The sequence below is a fragment of the Octopus sinensis genome, linkage group LG26 (assembly GCF_006345805.1).
Source record: "Octopus sinensis linkage group LG26, ASM634580v1, whole genome shotgun sequence".
Lineage (NCBI taxonomy): Eukaryota > Metazoa > Mollusca > Cephalopoda > Octopoda > Octopodidae > Octopus > Octopus sinensis.
In genome coordinates, this window is record NC_043022.1 from 3,231,948 (window position 1) to 3,249,447 (window position 17,500).

Genomic DNA, 17,500 nt, shown 5'->3' on the forward strand with positions numbered 1-17,500 from the left:
TTTCTATGAAAATCCCTATTTTTTACGATTTTTTTTACTGCTGAGTCGCCATTTTTCGGTGTATTTCAACCAGAAAAATGTTCACTTAAAGAGAATAACAAGCTACATAATGCAAATATTTTTACTTTTCAAAAATTCCAATTCTAAAGGGTCGAAAAGAAAACAAACCCGAGCAACGCCGGGTGATACTGCTAGTAAAATATAAAAAGCTATACGTATTTATGTCTTTATGTATTCTATATTATGTCAAACATATTGGCGACCGTAAAGAATACGCACACCGGATGTTTAGGGTCTGGGTTTTTGTCGCGCCGAAAACGGGTGGTATGCGTATTCTTTCCCTCCGCCTATGTATTATATAAGACACAAAACATTACAACAGACATCCCGTCTCTTTCAATATTATACATTCTATTATATTTAGTCACCCATCGAAGGCTTTCTTTCCCCTCCTGTTACGTTTGCCTTAGTTTTCTGCTCTAAATATCCCTCTGTTATATACAGCTTTATATACACACATTTCTTATACATCACGCATTCCACACCTCGCATTAAAAATTAAATATAGTTCTGTACTGGCAATAAATTGCTTTTTTTTTCTGGCTCTCTTACTGCTTACTTGTGGTATTGGTCAGTATATGTCTCTGACCCTACTGGCTCCTACATATTTACTTTAATATATTATTGCTTCTACCTTTGTACGTCTTTGTATCTAGAAAAGAAATTTATTATTATTTAGGCGGCGAGCTGGCAGAATCGTTAGCACGCCGGGCGAAATGCTTAGCGGTATTTCGTCTGCCGCTACGTTCTGAGTTCAAATAACGCTGAAGTCGACTTTGTCTTTCATCTTTTCGGATGTACCAGTTACGCACTGGGGTCGATGTAATCGACTTTATCCGTTTGTCTGTCCTTGTTTGTCCTCTCTGTGTTTAGCCCCTTGTGGGTAGTAAAGAAATAGGTATTTCGTCCGTCTTTACGTTCTGAGTTCAAATTCCGCCGATGCCGACTTTGCCTTTCATCCTTTCGGGTCGATTAAATAAGTACCAGTTATGCACTGGGATCGATATAATCAACTTAATCCCTTTGTCTGTCCTTTGTCCCCTCTATGTTTAGCCCCCTGTGGGTAGTAAAGAAATAGCTATATCGTCTGCCGCTACGTTCTGAGTTCAAATTCCGCCGAGGCCGACTTTGCTTTTCATCCTTTTGGGATCGATAAAACAAGTACCAATTGAACACTGATGGCGATGTAATCGACTTATCCCCTCCTCCAAAATTGCTGGCCTTGTGTCAAAATTCTGAAACTATTATTACTATTATCACCACCAGTTTTGTGTGAATTTCTTCGACACAACCAGCTGCACCTCCTTGCCTATGACGTACACAAGCGCGCAGCTGCGCTTGTGTGTAACCTTATCTTTTAGTCGTGGAAGATTGTGTTTGTCTACTGTCTCTATTTTGGTTTTTGTTATTGAGGTCTCTCTTGTGTGTGGTGTGTGTGTGTGTGTGTGTGTGCTACCTTAGGAGCACTCCGTCGGTTACGACGATGAGGGTCCCAGCTGATACGATCAACGGAACAGCTTGCTCGTGGAATTAACGTGCAAGTGGCTGAACACTCCACAGATACGTGTACCCTCGAAGAGATTCAGCATGACACAGAGTGTGACAAGGCTGGCCCTTTGAAATACAGGTACAACAGAAACAGGAAGTAAGAGTGAGAGAAAGTTGTGGTGAAAGAGTACAGCAGGGATCACCACCATCCCCTGCCGGATCCTCGTGGAGCTTTTAGGTGTTTTCGCTCAATAAACACTCACAACGCCCGGTCTAGGAATCGAAACCGCGATCCTATGACCGCGAGTCCGCTGCCCTAACCACTGGGCCATTGCGCCTCCGTACAAAATATAATAAATTTCTCAATCATAAAATTTATACAATATCCATATGTCTATTTGCAACATAGGTCGCGTTTCCACTACGACTTAAAATGGTCAGAAATCGTCCAGGAATTGCCATTTGAATGGAAATTTTGTTTTCACTACAAAACGCCTATTGCTAGGTTTGTACCACCCCCTTGAGACCCAACTACACTCAAGATGAAAAATATAGAATACCTCATAAGTAACATAAACTGGTACTTGATTTATCGACCCCGAAGGATGGAAGGCAAAGCATTTCGCCCGGCGTTTCTGCCAGCTCGCCGCCATATCTTCTGGATCTTCATAGCCGTTCAATGTTTTAAAAAATCCTATTGTATTTTTATAAGTAAACTAGCAGTATCGCCCGGCGTTGCTCGGGTTTGTAAGGGAAATAACTATATAAGCATTTTTAGAGAGTTACTTCCCTTATATAATAGCATAAAAATGCATTAAAAATGGGGAAAATTGATGGTAAATTTTTTTTTAAATCGTAGACTCATCGTAGACGCGCGCTAATACCCAGAAGGGCTCGATATGAATCACGACTATAAGATACCCGGTTTTGGTTAAACTGCACCGCAAAATGTGGGAGTAGTTAGGAATCTAAATCGTAGGAGACAGACACACAACCTTACTTTTATATATAAAGATATTATTAGGAATTGATTAGTCTTTCGATAGCTCAGTATAATCATCAGTTGTAACTGTATTTCAAAGGGCCGGCCTTGTCACTCTCTGTGTCACGCTGAATATCCCCGAGAACTACGTTAGGGTACACGTGTCTGTGGAGTGCTCAGCCACTTACACGTTAATTTCACGAGCAGGCTGTTCCGTTGATTCGGATCAACCGGAACCCTCGTCGTCGTAACCGACGGAGTGCTTCCATCCATCCATAATCATCAGTGTGAGCCACGTCTATTGATGAGCGCAGTATTTCTCTGACTGAACTGGTTGCCCCTGGCCATTGATCCGTTTTGGAACCCTCTGCCCAGCACCTTGCCGTTGACTAGGTTGACAGTTATTCCGCCAAGGTTTTACACCTGCTATGCTACTCCCCATGCAGGTAACCAGGTAATCTCTTGGAGTGAGCACCCAACAAAACAACGGTTATATGGGAATGTACCAACTTCCTCATCAACCATCTAAAAGCGGAGATTGAGGTTTTCTGGCCCTTGCTGGAGAAGTAAAGAAGAACTTATGAGTAATGTGCTGCTGTGGACACCAAATCATGGTACCACAGCGGCTGGAGGACCACAGAAGACGTATATACAACATGAAGGCGACGAGCTGGCAGAAACGTTAGCACGCCGGGCGAAATGCTTAGCGGCATTTCGTCTGCCGCTACGTTCTGAGTTCAAATTCCGCCGAGGTCGACTTTACCTTTCATCCTTTCGGGGTCGATAAATTAAGTACCAGTTACGCACTGGGGTCGATATAATCGACTTAATACCTATCTCTGTCCTTGTTTGTCTCCTCTGTGTTTAGCCCCTTGTGGGTAGTAAAGAAATAGGTATTTCGTCTGTTTTTACGTTGTGAGTTCAAATTCCGCCGAGGTCGACTTTGCCTTTCATCCTTTCGGGATCGATTAAATAAGTACCAGTTACGCACTGGGGTCGATATAATCGACTTAATCCGTTTGTCTGTCCTTGTTTGTCCTCTCTGTTTTTAGCCCCTTGTGGGTAATAAAGAAATAGGTATTTCTTTACTACCCACGTCTTTACGTTCTATGTTCAAATTCCGCCAAGGTCGACGTAATCCGTTTGTCTGTCCTTGTTTGTCCCCTCTCTGTGTAGCCCCTTGTGGGCAGTAGTCAAGTTAAAGACCTAAAAACACTGATGGAAGATCAGGAGGGATAAAGAGAGGTTGCCAAGCTGGCCCGGGTAATTAGCCGGACTGGATGATGTCTCGATATTAATGAAGGCGGCGAGCTGGCAGAATTGTTAGCACGGTGGGCGAAATGCGTAGTCGTATATCGTCTGCCGTTATGTTCTAAGTTCAAATTCCGCCGAGGTCGACTTTGGCTTTCATCCTTTCGAGGGTCGATAAATTAAGTACCAGTTACAAACTGGGGTCGATGTAATCGACTTAATCCGTTTGTCCCCTCTATGTTTAGCCCCTTGTGGGTAATAAAGAAACAGATGTCTCGATATTAAGAAAAAAATTAGGAATTGTATAAAATAAAATTGCTAAAATATTTTGTGTCTTGTTGAAATATAATTAATTTATTGTCGAAAAATTTGAATAACAAAATCTTCTGTGGACCTGCAAAGGTCATATGCACCTTGGTTGAAAACCACTATTTTATACTTTTAACGGTTTTTTTTCTTTCTTTTTTTTTCCTGTAAAAGTACGTTGGTGTAATTTTCAGTCAAAAACGTTTGCTTTTTCACATTCTGAGTTCAAATCCCACCTAGATCAACTTTGCCTTTCCTTTTTTCGGGGTCGATAAAATAAAGTGCCAGTCAAGTGCGGGAGTCGATGTAATCAAGTAAAGGAGGCGCAATGGTCCAGTGGTTAGGGCAGCTGACTCGCGGTCATAGGATCGCAGTTTCGATTCCCAGACCGGGCGTTGTGAGTGTTTATTAAGCGAAAACACCTAAAGAGCTCCACGAGGCTCCGGCAGGGGATGGTGGTGATCCCTGCTGTACTCTTTCACCACAACTTTCTCTCACTCTTACTTCCTGTTTCTGTTGTACTTGTATTTCAAAGGGCCAGCCTTGTCACTCTCTGTGTCACGCTGAATATCCCCGAGAACTACGTTAAGGGTACACGTGTCTGTGGAGTGCTCAGCCACTTACACGTTAATTTCACGAGCAGGCTGTTCCGTTGGTTCGGATCAACCGGAACCCTCATCGTCGTAACCGATGGAATGCTTCCATCCACAATCCAGTAATTGTTGTTTTGGCAGACACCGTTCAATAATTCTGCTGAAATTTTTTGGTATTAAAATATCTAAGGGAGAAGACTCTAAATAGACACTTTTTAATGTATTGCTAGTTATTTCCCTTGTCTTCGATTGTTTTAAAATTCTGTTACCGCAACGTCAAAATGTGGGATGCGTAGAAACTGCTGTGGGAGGCTTGCAGATTGGAATGTTCTTTTAACGGCCGAAAGAAGCACAATTGGCTGCAACTGACACCCACGTTGCACTGGCAAGAGATATGTAAATGGACGAGTAAAATTATATATTTGAATTTCTGTGTGTGAGTGTGTGAAATTATGTATAAAGACAATTTTACATCAAATTGAAAGACTACACAGTACCTTTTACTAGAGAACATAGTTTTTACGAGGAAAAGGTTGATAGGGACTTCGAAGTTCCGGCATGCAATGTTCCAAGTCACTGACAACGTGTGTGTGAGTGAGAGTGTGTGTGTGTGTGATTGAGTGAGAGAGAGAGAGTGTGTGTGTGAGAGTGAGTGACGGAGGGAGAGAGAGAGTGTGTGTGTGTGTGACAGAGTGAGTGTGTGTGTGTGTGTGTGTGTGTGCGTGCGAGAGAGAGATAGAGAGGGTGTGTGTGTGAGTGAGTGACAGAGAGAGAGAGTGTGTGTGTGAGAGAGAGAGAGAGTGTGTGTGTGTGTGCGAGAGAGAAGGAGAGTGTGTGTGTGTGTGAGTGAGTGACAGAGAGAGTGTGTGTGTGTGTGAGAGAGACAGAGAGAGAGAGAGGGTGTGTGTGTGCGAGAGAGAGTGGCTGCTGAAAAGTTCCTGGCTTTAAGGGTGTCGCTAAAGGCCTGGTTGGAGGCCCAATCTTCTGAGTTCTTTTACAGGGCTTAGAAAAACTGAAAGACTGTTGCAATAACTGTGTGAATCTGAAAGGGGAATAAAATGTTGAATAAAATCATAATTAACTGATCTTCGTGTATTTTTTTTTTACCCAAAGCCAGGAAGTTTTCACCCCCTCCCCCCGGTGTATATGTGTGGCGGACTCTCCCATTGAGGACGAGGTATGAGTGTTCAGTGAGAAGACAAAAGAAGAAAATCCAATAAGGCGCAGGAGTGGCTGTGTGGTAAGTAGCTTGCTAACCAACCACATGGTTCCGGGTTCAGTCCCACTGCGTGGCACCTTGGGCAAGTGTCTTCTGCTATAGCCCCGGGCCGACCAATGCCTTGTGAGTGGATTTGGTAGACGGAAACTTAAAGAAGCCTGTCGTATATATGTATATATATATATGTGTGTGCGTGTTTGTGTGTCTGTGTTTGTCCCCCTAGCATTGCTTGACAACCGATGCTGATGTGTTTACGTCACCGTCACTTAGCGGTTCGGCTAAAGAGACCAATAGAATAAGTACTGGGCTTACAAAGAATAAGTCCCGGAGTCGATTTGCTCGACTAAAGGCGGTGCTCCAGCATGGCTGCAGTCAAATGACTGAAACAAGTAAAAGAGTAAAGAGAGTATCAGTTTATGACAACATAAAAACTAAACAAGATGGTCCAACCAGAAAACAATAGTGACACACAGACAGACAATCAACAACTCATTCACACTACTGTGACTGCTATTCACTAATATTTGCAATTCACCTGGTTACTCCTCACGTGAGTCCTCAGGCCATGAAAAAGCAATCAGGATACAAACATGACTTATTAAACCAGTCCGTCATCGAGCTGAGTAATCACAATGTGGACAATGGTGCTTTGCAGGAAGACTTGTTCTGTTTCTTTTCCCATTTTCCAATAACTGCTCTTAATGAGGTACTCTTTCAGTTTTGAAATTTTTAAACTGGAAAAAGCACTCTCGCTTCCTCCTCTCTGCGCTTATCTGGAAAGATTCTCATTATACATGTGCAGGTGGCAAGTAAAGAAACACTGTTTCGACCCTGTGCTTGAGGTGACCTATTGAGAAATTGTAGTTGTGATCCCTGTGTCAGTGGCACGTAAAAAGCACCAACCGATTGTGGCTGTTGCCAGCCTCCCCTGGCACCTGTGCCAGTGGCACGTAAGAAGCACCCACTAAACTCACGGAGTCGTTGGTGTTAGGAAGGGCATCCTGCCAGATAAGACCGGAGCCTGGTGCAGCCTCCTAGCTTCCCAGACCCCAGTCGAACCGTCCAACCCATGTTAGCATGGAAAACGGACGTTAAACGATGATGATGATGATGATGAATAAAAGTGTAAAATTAATTAATTAATCAATTAATTAATTAATAAAAGTTCTTAATGGTAGGAAAAGCATTTTAACTCCTATTTTTAAATCCAGTGAGTGGTGAAGCAATTAGCCCCTACAATGCTGCCCAAACATTCTGCACCTTCCAAAAATATACAGTATAGTCCTGTTTCTATTTCGCGGATTTTCGTGTGTCGCAGGGGACTTTGGAATGTAACATCCAGCCTTCCTGATCCTTTGTCCCCACGTTCTCTTGTAGTCACCTTCTTGAATCTTGAGGGGATGCTCTGGCACCTCGTCACCACCAGCATTATCTTCCTTTCTGCCCCCATTCATTCTTACCCACCCTTATCATATGTCTCCCAGAATTCCAATAATTACAACACTGGGTGTTCCAGTTGATCCAATCAATGGATCGGAGGATTACTCTATGTATATAATTTAACATCTGTAAGTTAACATCTGTAAGTTGACATCTGTAACATCTGGAAAAATATGTTCTACGCAATCCCTTGTGTCTGTGCATGCTGTCTTGCTCCAGATTCAGGTTTGTCAAGTTTCTGTAGCCGGACGCCCTTGTTTACACCAACCCCTGTAGAGAGTAGGGGGTACTTTCTTTTTCATGTCATCAACGATATATAATTCTTTATTGCTCAAAGGGGGATAAATATAGAGAGGACAAACAAGGACAGACAAACGGATTAAGTTGATTACATCGACCCCAGTGCGTAACTGGAGTGGGTGGCCATAGAAGTGACTCAAGGGAGAGATTAAAAAAAGGAATAAAGCTCCTTTCTGAGTCATGTGGACTCATAGGGCTGGTTTTCCGGTTTTTTCGTGGCAAATATATTCTTCCCTGGGATGGGACACTGGTCCTTTGCAGAATTACTCTTTTTGCCAGTTGAATGAACTGGAGCAAGTGTGAAATGGAGTGTTTTGCTCAAGAATACAATGCATTGCCTGGTCCAGGAATCAAAACCATATTCCAAGCCAGCACCTTAACCACTAAGCTGTGCACTTTGACTTCAGAAGAAAAAAAAAGCCCAAAATATTAAATTCTTCACTCTCCACATCATTTCCACTCATCATGCTCTCCCACGAACTCTCTCCTTACAACTATACCACACACACACACACACACATATATATCCAACCCCTAATTCCTTACACAAAATCCCATCCTTCCATATATTCAACTCCTAACTTGGCATTATCCACCCCATCCTTCATATATTTGTAGCTTTATATTCATGAAACAAACCATTTGTGCTGGAACTGTCTTTGGAAATTTCAGAGTTGTTTCAAAAACTTGTCAGATTCTTGAGAGGGTGTAAATTCCACTCTTGTAATACTGAAGTTGTGGAGGCACGTGGCTTAGTGGTTAGAGCAGCGGATTTGCTGTTGAGGGATTGCAGGTTCGAATCTCAGACCAGGCGATGTGTGTGTTTATGAATGAATGAAACACCTAAGCTTCACACGGCTCCGGCAGAAGGTAATGGTGATCTTCTGCTGACTCTTTAGCCACAGCTTTCTCTCACCTTTCCTCCTGCATCTTGCAGCTCACTAGCTTGACGTGGTTTGGCAGAGGGGTGCAGTTTTTATACTCTTACTCAGAAGTATATATATATATATATATATATATATATATATATATATATATATATATATATATATATTGTTATATTTCGGAATGGTCATTTTGCCAGTTTAGCCAATAAAAACACACACACTATATATTTGGTGTTACTTTGCTTCAGTGTTATTTATTTTTTACATTAATCTTAATCTTATTTCGGCCAGAGTTCTTTCGTCACACTCCTGTGACCGCATCAGTGGTCCTTTGTTTTCTTCTTTCTTATTTGTTTGTGTCTCTCCTTACTAACCGTCATCCATTTTGTATTTCTATTGTATGTCTTCATTTGTGCATGCTTATATCTCTATGTGCGTTTATGTTTATTTAGTGTATGTGGGGGATGCCTGTAATATTTGTATCTTCTGTTTATATATGTTCATGTAATTTGTATTGGCTAAACTGGCAAAATGACCATTTCGAAATATAACAATATCTGTTTCAACACACGACTTCACATAAAAAATCTTCACAACAAATATTTAAACGTATATATATATATATATATATATTAATTTAGCAATCTCAAGAATAATCAGCTGAAATTGCGAGGATAATCTGGTTCTTGATTGAAGATAGAAAACTTCGAATGTCCCAACCTTGTTTTCTTTGTATCATCTATCTGGATGTTTTGTTGTCCCTTTATTGTATCACCTAGCTGTCCGGATGTTTTGCTGTCTTGTCCCATTTTGCATTATATATATATTGGATTGCCCATGTCCAGCCACTGCAAGACAAAGGCCTCAGCATGTTCTCCTCACCAATGTTGAGGCCATGAATTCCAGCTTGAGATCAAACTGGTTTAATGAGCCTACTCTGTCACACTGGCTTCACATGGTTTGCCAGAAGAATGCAGTTATCTTTGTACTCTTATTCAGGAGTATTTAAGTTGATTCCATCGACACCAGGACACAACTGGTACCTATTTATTTCATAGTTCCCGGTAAACTTTCAACAGTGTTATGGTTTTCAAAATAACCATGGGATTTTTAATGGGTACTGTTAGTTTTAATGTTTTTGTTGAATTTTTTTCTTTTCATTAATACAGAGTGGTGGGTGAGTATACCTGAGACTTGATCCAGCAAAGATCAATGGATCAAAGGTTTTTTATAACTCATAACCCGTGGCCTTCTACATGGGATGGAGCCAGCCTACGTATGCATACCTTCCGTTCTTGGGACACAAAACTCTACTTGTGAAGACCTGTTGAGGCAAGTGAGGATCAGAATCGAAATCGATCAATGGAAATTGCAGATGTGTTACCAGTGCCAGTGGCATGTGAGAGAACCATCTGTTCGTGACCGTTGCCAGCGCCGCCCCGACTGGCCTCGTACCGGTGGCACGTAAAAAGCACCATCCGTTCGTGGCCGTTTGCCAGCTCTGCCTGGCATGTAAAAAGCACCCACTACACTCACGGAGTGGTTGGCGTTAGGAAGGGCATCCAGCCGTAGAAACACTGTCAGATCTGACTAGGCCTGATGAAGCCTTCTGGCTTCACAGACCCCAGTTGAACCGTCCAACCCATGCTGGCATGGAAAACGGACGCTAAACGATGATGATGATGATAATGATGATAAATCGTGATAAAAATAACATCAGGTTATGAATCTGGAAAACTACTTTGGCTAAAAATAGACATTTCTTGCTGTGAACCCAAATTAAATAGTTTTGAGGTCATTTCTAGTGCAACTCCGGCTTCTTATTGTTTAATCGGATGGCTCCCCCCACACACACACATAAATAGATGCGCATACACATAAATACATACATATATATTATATATATGTACGCATATACGTATACACACACACATATACAGGTACATATATAGGCGTGGTGCAAACAAACCTTTCTTACTTATTAACACCTCTTTCCCTCTCTCCCTCTCTCTCTCTCTCTCTCTGACCATTATCACCCCCCCCCCCGCCATCATCACTACAAACCACCACCACACCATAAATAATCGATATTAAACCGATAATCAGTTAGGAGGAGATTATTAGAGCTCAGCTGGCCACAAATGGCTGAAGAGGGACTTAATCTGATCCTGACCTTTATTAATATTATCATCATCATTATAATCATCATCATTGTCATCCTCATTATCATCATTATAATCATCATCATCATCATCATCATCATTATCATCATCCTCATTATCATTATCATCATCCTCATTATCATCATCCTCATCATCATCACTATCTTCATCATTATCATCTTCATCACTATCATCATCCTCATTATCATTATAATCATCATCATCATCCTCATTATCATTATAATCATCATCATCATCATTATCATTATAATCATCATCATCACTATCATCATCACCATCATCATCATCATCATCATCATCATTTTCTGGTGATGGATTTACATAAGTGGAATGTTTTAGGTTTAAGAAGTAACCAACCAGAAGACTTCAAAATGGACTCTGAGCTACTAGTTTCACCATCATACTGATATTTTAACTTAATCTGATCCTGATCTTTATTATTACTACTACTACTACTACTACTATTATCATTATTATTATTATTATTTTTATTATTATTATTATTCAGGTGGTAAGCTGGCAGAATCATCAGAACGCTAGATGAAATGCCGTGTGCCATTTCATCTGTCTTTACGATCTGGGTTCAAATGTTGCCGAAGTCTATTTTGCCTTTCATCCTTTCTGGGACAATAAATTAAGTACCAGTTGAATGCTGGGTGTCGATGTAATCGACACATCCCCTTCCCCCAAATTGCTGCCCTTGTGGCAAAATTTGAAACCATTATTGTTATTATTATTATTATTATTATTATTAAGACGGCGGGCTGGCAGAATCATTAGCACCCCCCGGATGAAATGCTTCGTGGCATTTCGTCCGTCTTTACGTTCTGAGTTCAAATTCTACTGGGGACTGTGTTTGCTCTCTGCCACTGTTTGACAACCGGTGCTGGTGTGTTTACGTCCATGCAACCTAGCTGTCCAACAAAAGAGACCAACACAAGTACCTATCTTTAAAAAAGATTAATAAGTACTGGGGGTTGATTTATTCAAGGCGGTGCCCCAGCATGGCCGCAGTCTAATGACTGAATAAAAGACACAATCACTAGCGTAGCTAGAGTGTGTGCTAACCGGGGTGGACCTTCCGTTTGTCGCCCTCCGGACCTTACAAAAAGCACATATTGCGTACAGCAAACCCAAAAGTGGTACCCCCCTTTAAAAGTACCGTCTGGAGCGGACCTCTACCCCCAGCTACGCTAGTGGACAGAAGCGTTATCATGTCGATGTGTGGAGGCGCAATGGCCCAGTGGTTATGGCAGCGGACTCACGGTCATAGGATCGCGGTTTCGATTCCCAGACCGGGCGTTGTGAGTGTTTATTGAGCGAAAATACCTAAAGCTCCACGAGGCTCCGGCAGGGGATGGTGGTGATCCCTGCTGTACTCTTTCACCACAACTTTCTCTCACTCTTACTTCTGTTTCTGTTGTACCTGTATTTCAAAGGGCCGGCCTTGTCACTCTCTGTGTCACGCTGAATATCCCCGAGAACTACGTTAAGGGTACACGTGTCTGTGGAGTGCTCAGCCACTTACACGTTAATTTCACGAGCAGGCTGTTCCGTTGATTCGGATCAACCGGAACCCACGTCGTCGTAACCGACGGAGTGCTTCCACTATCATGTCGATGTGGTTCGGTTTTTCCCTGTTGACTCAACACAATCAGAGCTTGGCTCTTTGCAGCACTTTAAACAACGAGGACTTAATAAAAGCACCAACCAAACAGTTTGCAAATCTTGTTTTCTCTTTGGCAACTCTAACGAGAGGATCGGATAAAAACGAGCAACTTAGCCTTTTACACCTCGACGAGAAAATACCAGATATGGTGTATGTGCAAGGTTAATCCTTTAGTGGTTTGTGTCGTTTTTAATCTGTAAATGTTAATCCCCTTAAAGAATCAGCTAATTACTATCGTTGATCATTCTTTTCTTTCTCACACACTCCTTCTCTCTCTCTTTCTTTTTCCATAGTTTTTCTGTCTTTATAATATAATAGAATATACATACATACATACATACGTATGTATGCCCTCTCTCTCTCTCTTTCATAATTTCCCGCTCTTTCTCTCTGTTTTCCCACTCTTTCTCTCATAGTTTTTCTCTCTCTTTACACACACATACATCTTTCGTTATTGTTGTTTTATTTCTTGCAAAGAACTCAGGGTTGTGTTTGGATTTTGGATATATCGATGTGGGACGTATTGAGAGTTCATCTCTCTCTCTCAGTATTCGCTCCGTTTAACATCTAATGAACAGCAACACGCGCCGCATAGATTTTTTATTCCTTCCTTCATAAAGCTGACTTCAAGGTGATGATGGGATGAAACAACTGGAAAATAATAATTCAATAATTATTTACTCTTAAATATATTTAAAAAAAAAAATAACGATCTTGAAAGTGAAAGAGAGGGTGAGCAATAGAAGCAGTTAGAGAGACAGAGAAATACAAATAATCTACGTTACAATTGGATTAAAACAGAAATATAATAATAATAATAATAATAATAAGTTTGTTGTTACTGAGTTGTTGCGACTAGGTAGCCATGTATACAGTTTATTTCGGTTCTGATGTTGATCTGAAAAGAACGGATATAACGGCTTTCTGTTTGGATTGCCTTTGCCCTAAACGCATATTCTTTAGTCGGAATTTGTAGCTTTGAACAATGGAAACCAGCCCGCTCTCTGTTCTGCACGAAGTCCCCGAGCATCTTGAAAAAGCTGACCCAATTCCTGCAGTCTCCGAGCAAGCAGTCGAACTCGAAAGTTCAACATCGAAAGGAAATTTGAAGACCAACGAATTGAAATTCAAAAACGACCAAGAAGAACCTGAAGCCAACAATTCGTCGGAAAATTCCGAGTTTACGGATAGCTGGGAATTAACAGAGTCTGTGAGTCCCTCGGAAGGGTCCCGGCAGCAGAGATCTTCCGGATCAAGTTTATTTTCGAACTCCTCGGAAACCAGTCAAACTGGTTCTCCAGAGATGCCCAAAAAATACGATAAACCCGTTCATGTGGTGTCCAAGTGCGAGGAGATTTTTTGTTTGATCTGCGAAAACAATCTGAAAATCTGTGGTTCTTCGTATACAAATATTTTTAAGGGGCAGAAAAGGGGAAGCACCACGCTTCCCGAAAGGATATCTTCGTTTATCGGAGCAGCTGAAGACTTGAAGCTTTGCGATGTGGGAAGTTCCTACATGTGCGCACAATGCCAGCGGAATCTACAAAAGGCAGAATTACTGGAGAAACAAGTCAACCAAATTCGGGACACTTTTACCAATTCTTTCTCCAATTTGAGTAGGAACAGTCGCATGAAAAAACGGCGGATCACATTGAACAACCAACAACAGAGTTCGGTGGAGGTGAAACAATTACAAATACGGATCAAGGTAAATAGAGAGAGAGAGAGAGAGAGAGAGAGAGAATGTTCTGCACCATAAACTTTGTATATTGTTTCAAAGAGGATGCCTCGGAATTCGTTGTCATTTTCGTTAATATTTTGGAAGTATATTATTCTAGTGGCGATCTTTCGTCTCTAGTAGACTTTTCCGTCGATTTTCGTAAAAATTTTTTTTTTTACATATGGGCTTGCGGGAACTTTTGAAGTAATATACATACATGTACACATACACCGAGTAAAAAATTTCAGTTATCTCTTTCTTTCACACATTACTCTGTTTCTTCACACACACTAACAGAAGCACTTCACTTACACAACATACTGTCTGTCTCCCACACCCCATCAAACACACACACACACACACATGTACATCAATGCTTCCCCTGGGCGGTAACTTCAAAAGAACTTCCCTCGTCATACAATCGCTTTCTCTTAGTCTCTTTCGCTCTCATTACTTCAAAAGTTCCCGCAAGCCCATATGTAAAAAAAAAAAAAATTTTTTTACGGAAATCGACGGAAAGGTCTACTAGAGACGAAAGATTGCCTTATTCTAGTTGCTATCAAGATGTGACCCCTGGTCAGTTCTATATCTTTACTGTATTATTTGGCATCACTTCTCCTTTGCATTCTCTTCACCCTTTCAACATCATCGTCATCGTAGGTCTTCTCCGTCAGGGCCTGGAATTCGACCACATACACCAACAAACCATCGTCATTATCATCACCCTCTTCTTCATCTACCTTTTTGCCATCATCTTTATCCTCGACATAATCATCACTATTGCTATGACTTCAGTTTATATTTCCATTCACAAGTATTTTGTCACCAGATAATTCCCGGTGTGCGTTTGAGAGAGAGAGAGAGAGAGAGAGGAGTTCATTCCTACCGCATGACATCTTGGGCGTCATTTTTACGATAATCTCTGGTCAAATTATACTTTGTATGTGAAATTAGGAAGTGAGAGGGAATTATGTGACAGACTATCGAGTAGAATTGCTATCAATATCTTTCAATATATTTCTAGAGGAAGAAATGAAAGAAAGAAAAAGCATTAAAGGTATAAAACAAATCAAATTATTGAGGAAAAAAATTCCATAACTACCTCACGGAAGAAACAAAGAAGGGAAAAAAGCAGGGTGGAATTGACGGGTTGTACAAAACCAGAACATGGATGTGATTGCAAAAGTATTGTTGCGGAGAATATCCAGCGACAGTCGCTGCAACGACCATCCCACCTTGTGGGACTCATTTCTCAAACTGGCCACAGTTATTCCAATTTTGCAGAGGAAATTGGCAACGTGGGGTGGGGGTGGCCCTTCGAACACCTGAGGAGGTCTCGATGGTGATCGGTACAAACTGATAGCGGCCGGTCAGATTCCTGTGTCTGTTTATCTTTCTCTCGTTTCCATTACGGACAGCGATTCCCGAGTTTGGGGGCTGATGCCACAAACTTGGAGCCCGGAGAATATGTCGCAGCATGCTGCATCCCAGATTAGGGATTATAGATTGGGATTGGAATTGAAAAGGTTTGGCCTTGTACCCCGCCGCATGATGCTTGATTCTTCCTGAGAATTACGTTAAAAACTACATGGGACTACATGGAACTAGGAAATCCTAAACAATAGAGGAGGGAAATCGGTTGATCAAACAACTGAGTACCTATCGCAGAATCCGACGGAGGCCCATTTGCTTTGTACGTGTGTGTGTGTGTGTGTGTGTGTGAGAGAGAGAGAGAGAGAGAGAGAGAGAGAGTGAGTGAGTGAGAAATAATGTGTATATCTGAGACTTTGTATGTGTGTTTGTGTCTGAATTTGTGTGCATGTATGAATGTGTATGTGTGTGTGTGTATTATGATGTATGGTGTATGAATGTATGTGTGTGGATTTATGAATGTGTGTTGGTGTATGTATGTATGTGTGTGTGTGTGTATCTATGATGTATGGTGTATGCATGTATGTGTGTGCATGTATGAATGTGTGTTGGTGTATGTATGTGTGTGTGTGTGTGTGTGTATCTATGATGTATGGTGTATGAATGTATGTGTGTGGATTTATGAATGTGTGTTGGTGTATGTATGTGTGTATGTGTGTGTGTGTATCTATGATGTATGGTGTATGAATGTATGTGTGTGGATTTATGAATGTGTGTTGGTGTATGTATGTGTGTGTGTGTATCTATGAATTTGTGTGTGTGTGCGTGTATGAATAATTGTACGTGAGACTGTCTGTGTGTGGATGACTGTTATGTGTAAGAGTCCGGTCCACAGGCAGTGAAGTAGAGACGGTAGGAAAGATGGGGGTAACTCAACATAAAGGAGCAGAAGGACGAAGAAAGTTACTGTGGGCTTTTGCCATACTGGAGCAATGCCATCTTTTATAATTTGCAATATTTCTTATTGTTTATTTAGTTATTTTGTCCTTTTTAAAAAAATTTTATTTTCTGCCATAAACATTACACGCATACAGAAGCGACTATGATCCCTCTTTTATACTGGACCCCCCCCCTTCAATACTTGGGCATTCCTTCGGTATTGGTCTACAGACTGTCGGTGTTAGGAGACGACGCCATTCACCCACTTTTTCAGCCTGACCTCGTTACCTGTCATGAGGAAAGGTCGGGTGGATGAATGATGTCGACTAATACCGAAAGATTGCCAACACTTGCACCAGTTTATCTATTTTCATCATTTTAAAATTTGATTTTACGTTTTCATTTTTTGAAAAATATTTTGCTTCCCAACCACATGGTTCTGGGTTCAGTCCCACTGAGTGGCACCTTGGGCAGGTGTCTCCTAGTATAGCTTCGGGCTGACCAAAGCCTTGTGAGTGGATTTGGTTGGCAGAAACTGAAAGAAGCCCATCGTGTATCTATCTATCTATCTGTCTGTCTGTCTGTCTATTTATCTATCTATCTGTCTATCTATCTATCTATCTATCTATCTATCTATCTATCTATCTATCTATCTATCTATCTATCTATCTATCTATCTATTTGTCTGTCTGTGCTTGTCCCCCCCAACGTTGCTTGACAACTGATGTTGGTATGTTTAAGTCCCCATAACTTAGTGGTTCAGCAAAAGAGACCAATAGAAAAAGTACTAGGCTTACAAAAAATAAGTTCATGGGTCAATTTGTTCAACTAAAGGTGGTGTTCCTGCATGGCCACAGTCCAATGACTGAAACAAGTAAATGAATACACACACACACACACACACACACATTAGTGTGGCAGGTATCTACTCTTTTACTTGTTTCAGTCATTTGACTGCGGCCATGCTGGAGCACCACCTTTAATCGAGCAAATCGACTTATTCTATCGGTCTCTTTTGCCGAACCGCTAAGTGACGGGGACGTAAACACACCAGCATCTGTTGTCAAGCAATGCTAGGGGGACAAACACAGA

General features: G+C 41.4%; 1 protein-coding gene across 5 annotated transcripts in view; it reads left to right on the top strand.

Annotated features, from left to right (window-relative positions):
• Positions 1 to 17,500, top strand: part of LOC115224812 (RUS family member 1) — a 319,904-nt gene that overhangs the window by 104,301 nt on the left and 198,103 nt on the right. The window contains exon 1 of one of the 5 annotated variants that reach the window (XM_036513517.1): positions 13,129 to 14,086. The exons of 1 other annotated variant lie outside the window; for it this stretch is intronic. In XM_036513517.1, coding sequence (XP_036369410.1) covers positions 13,364 to 14,086 — 723 coding nt within the window. In that variant the 5' untranslated portion in view covers positions 13,129 to 13,363. Of the gene's footprint in view, positions 1 to 13,128; positions 14,087 to 17,500 lie in introns of those variants that run through there. 3 more of the 5 variants (XR_005003888.1, XM_036513519.1, XM_036513520.1) reach the window with 3 other exon arrangements.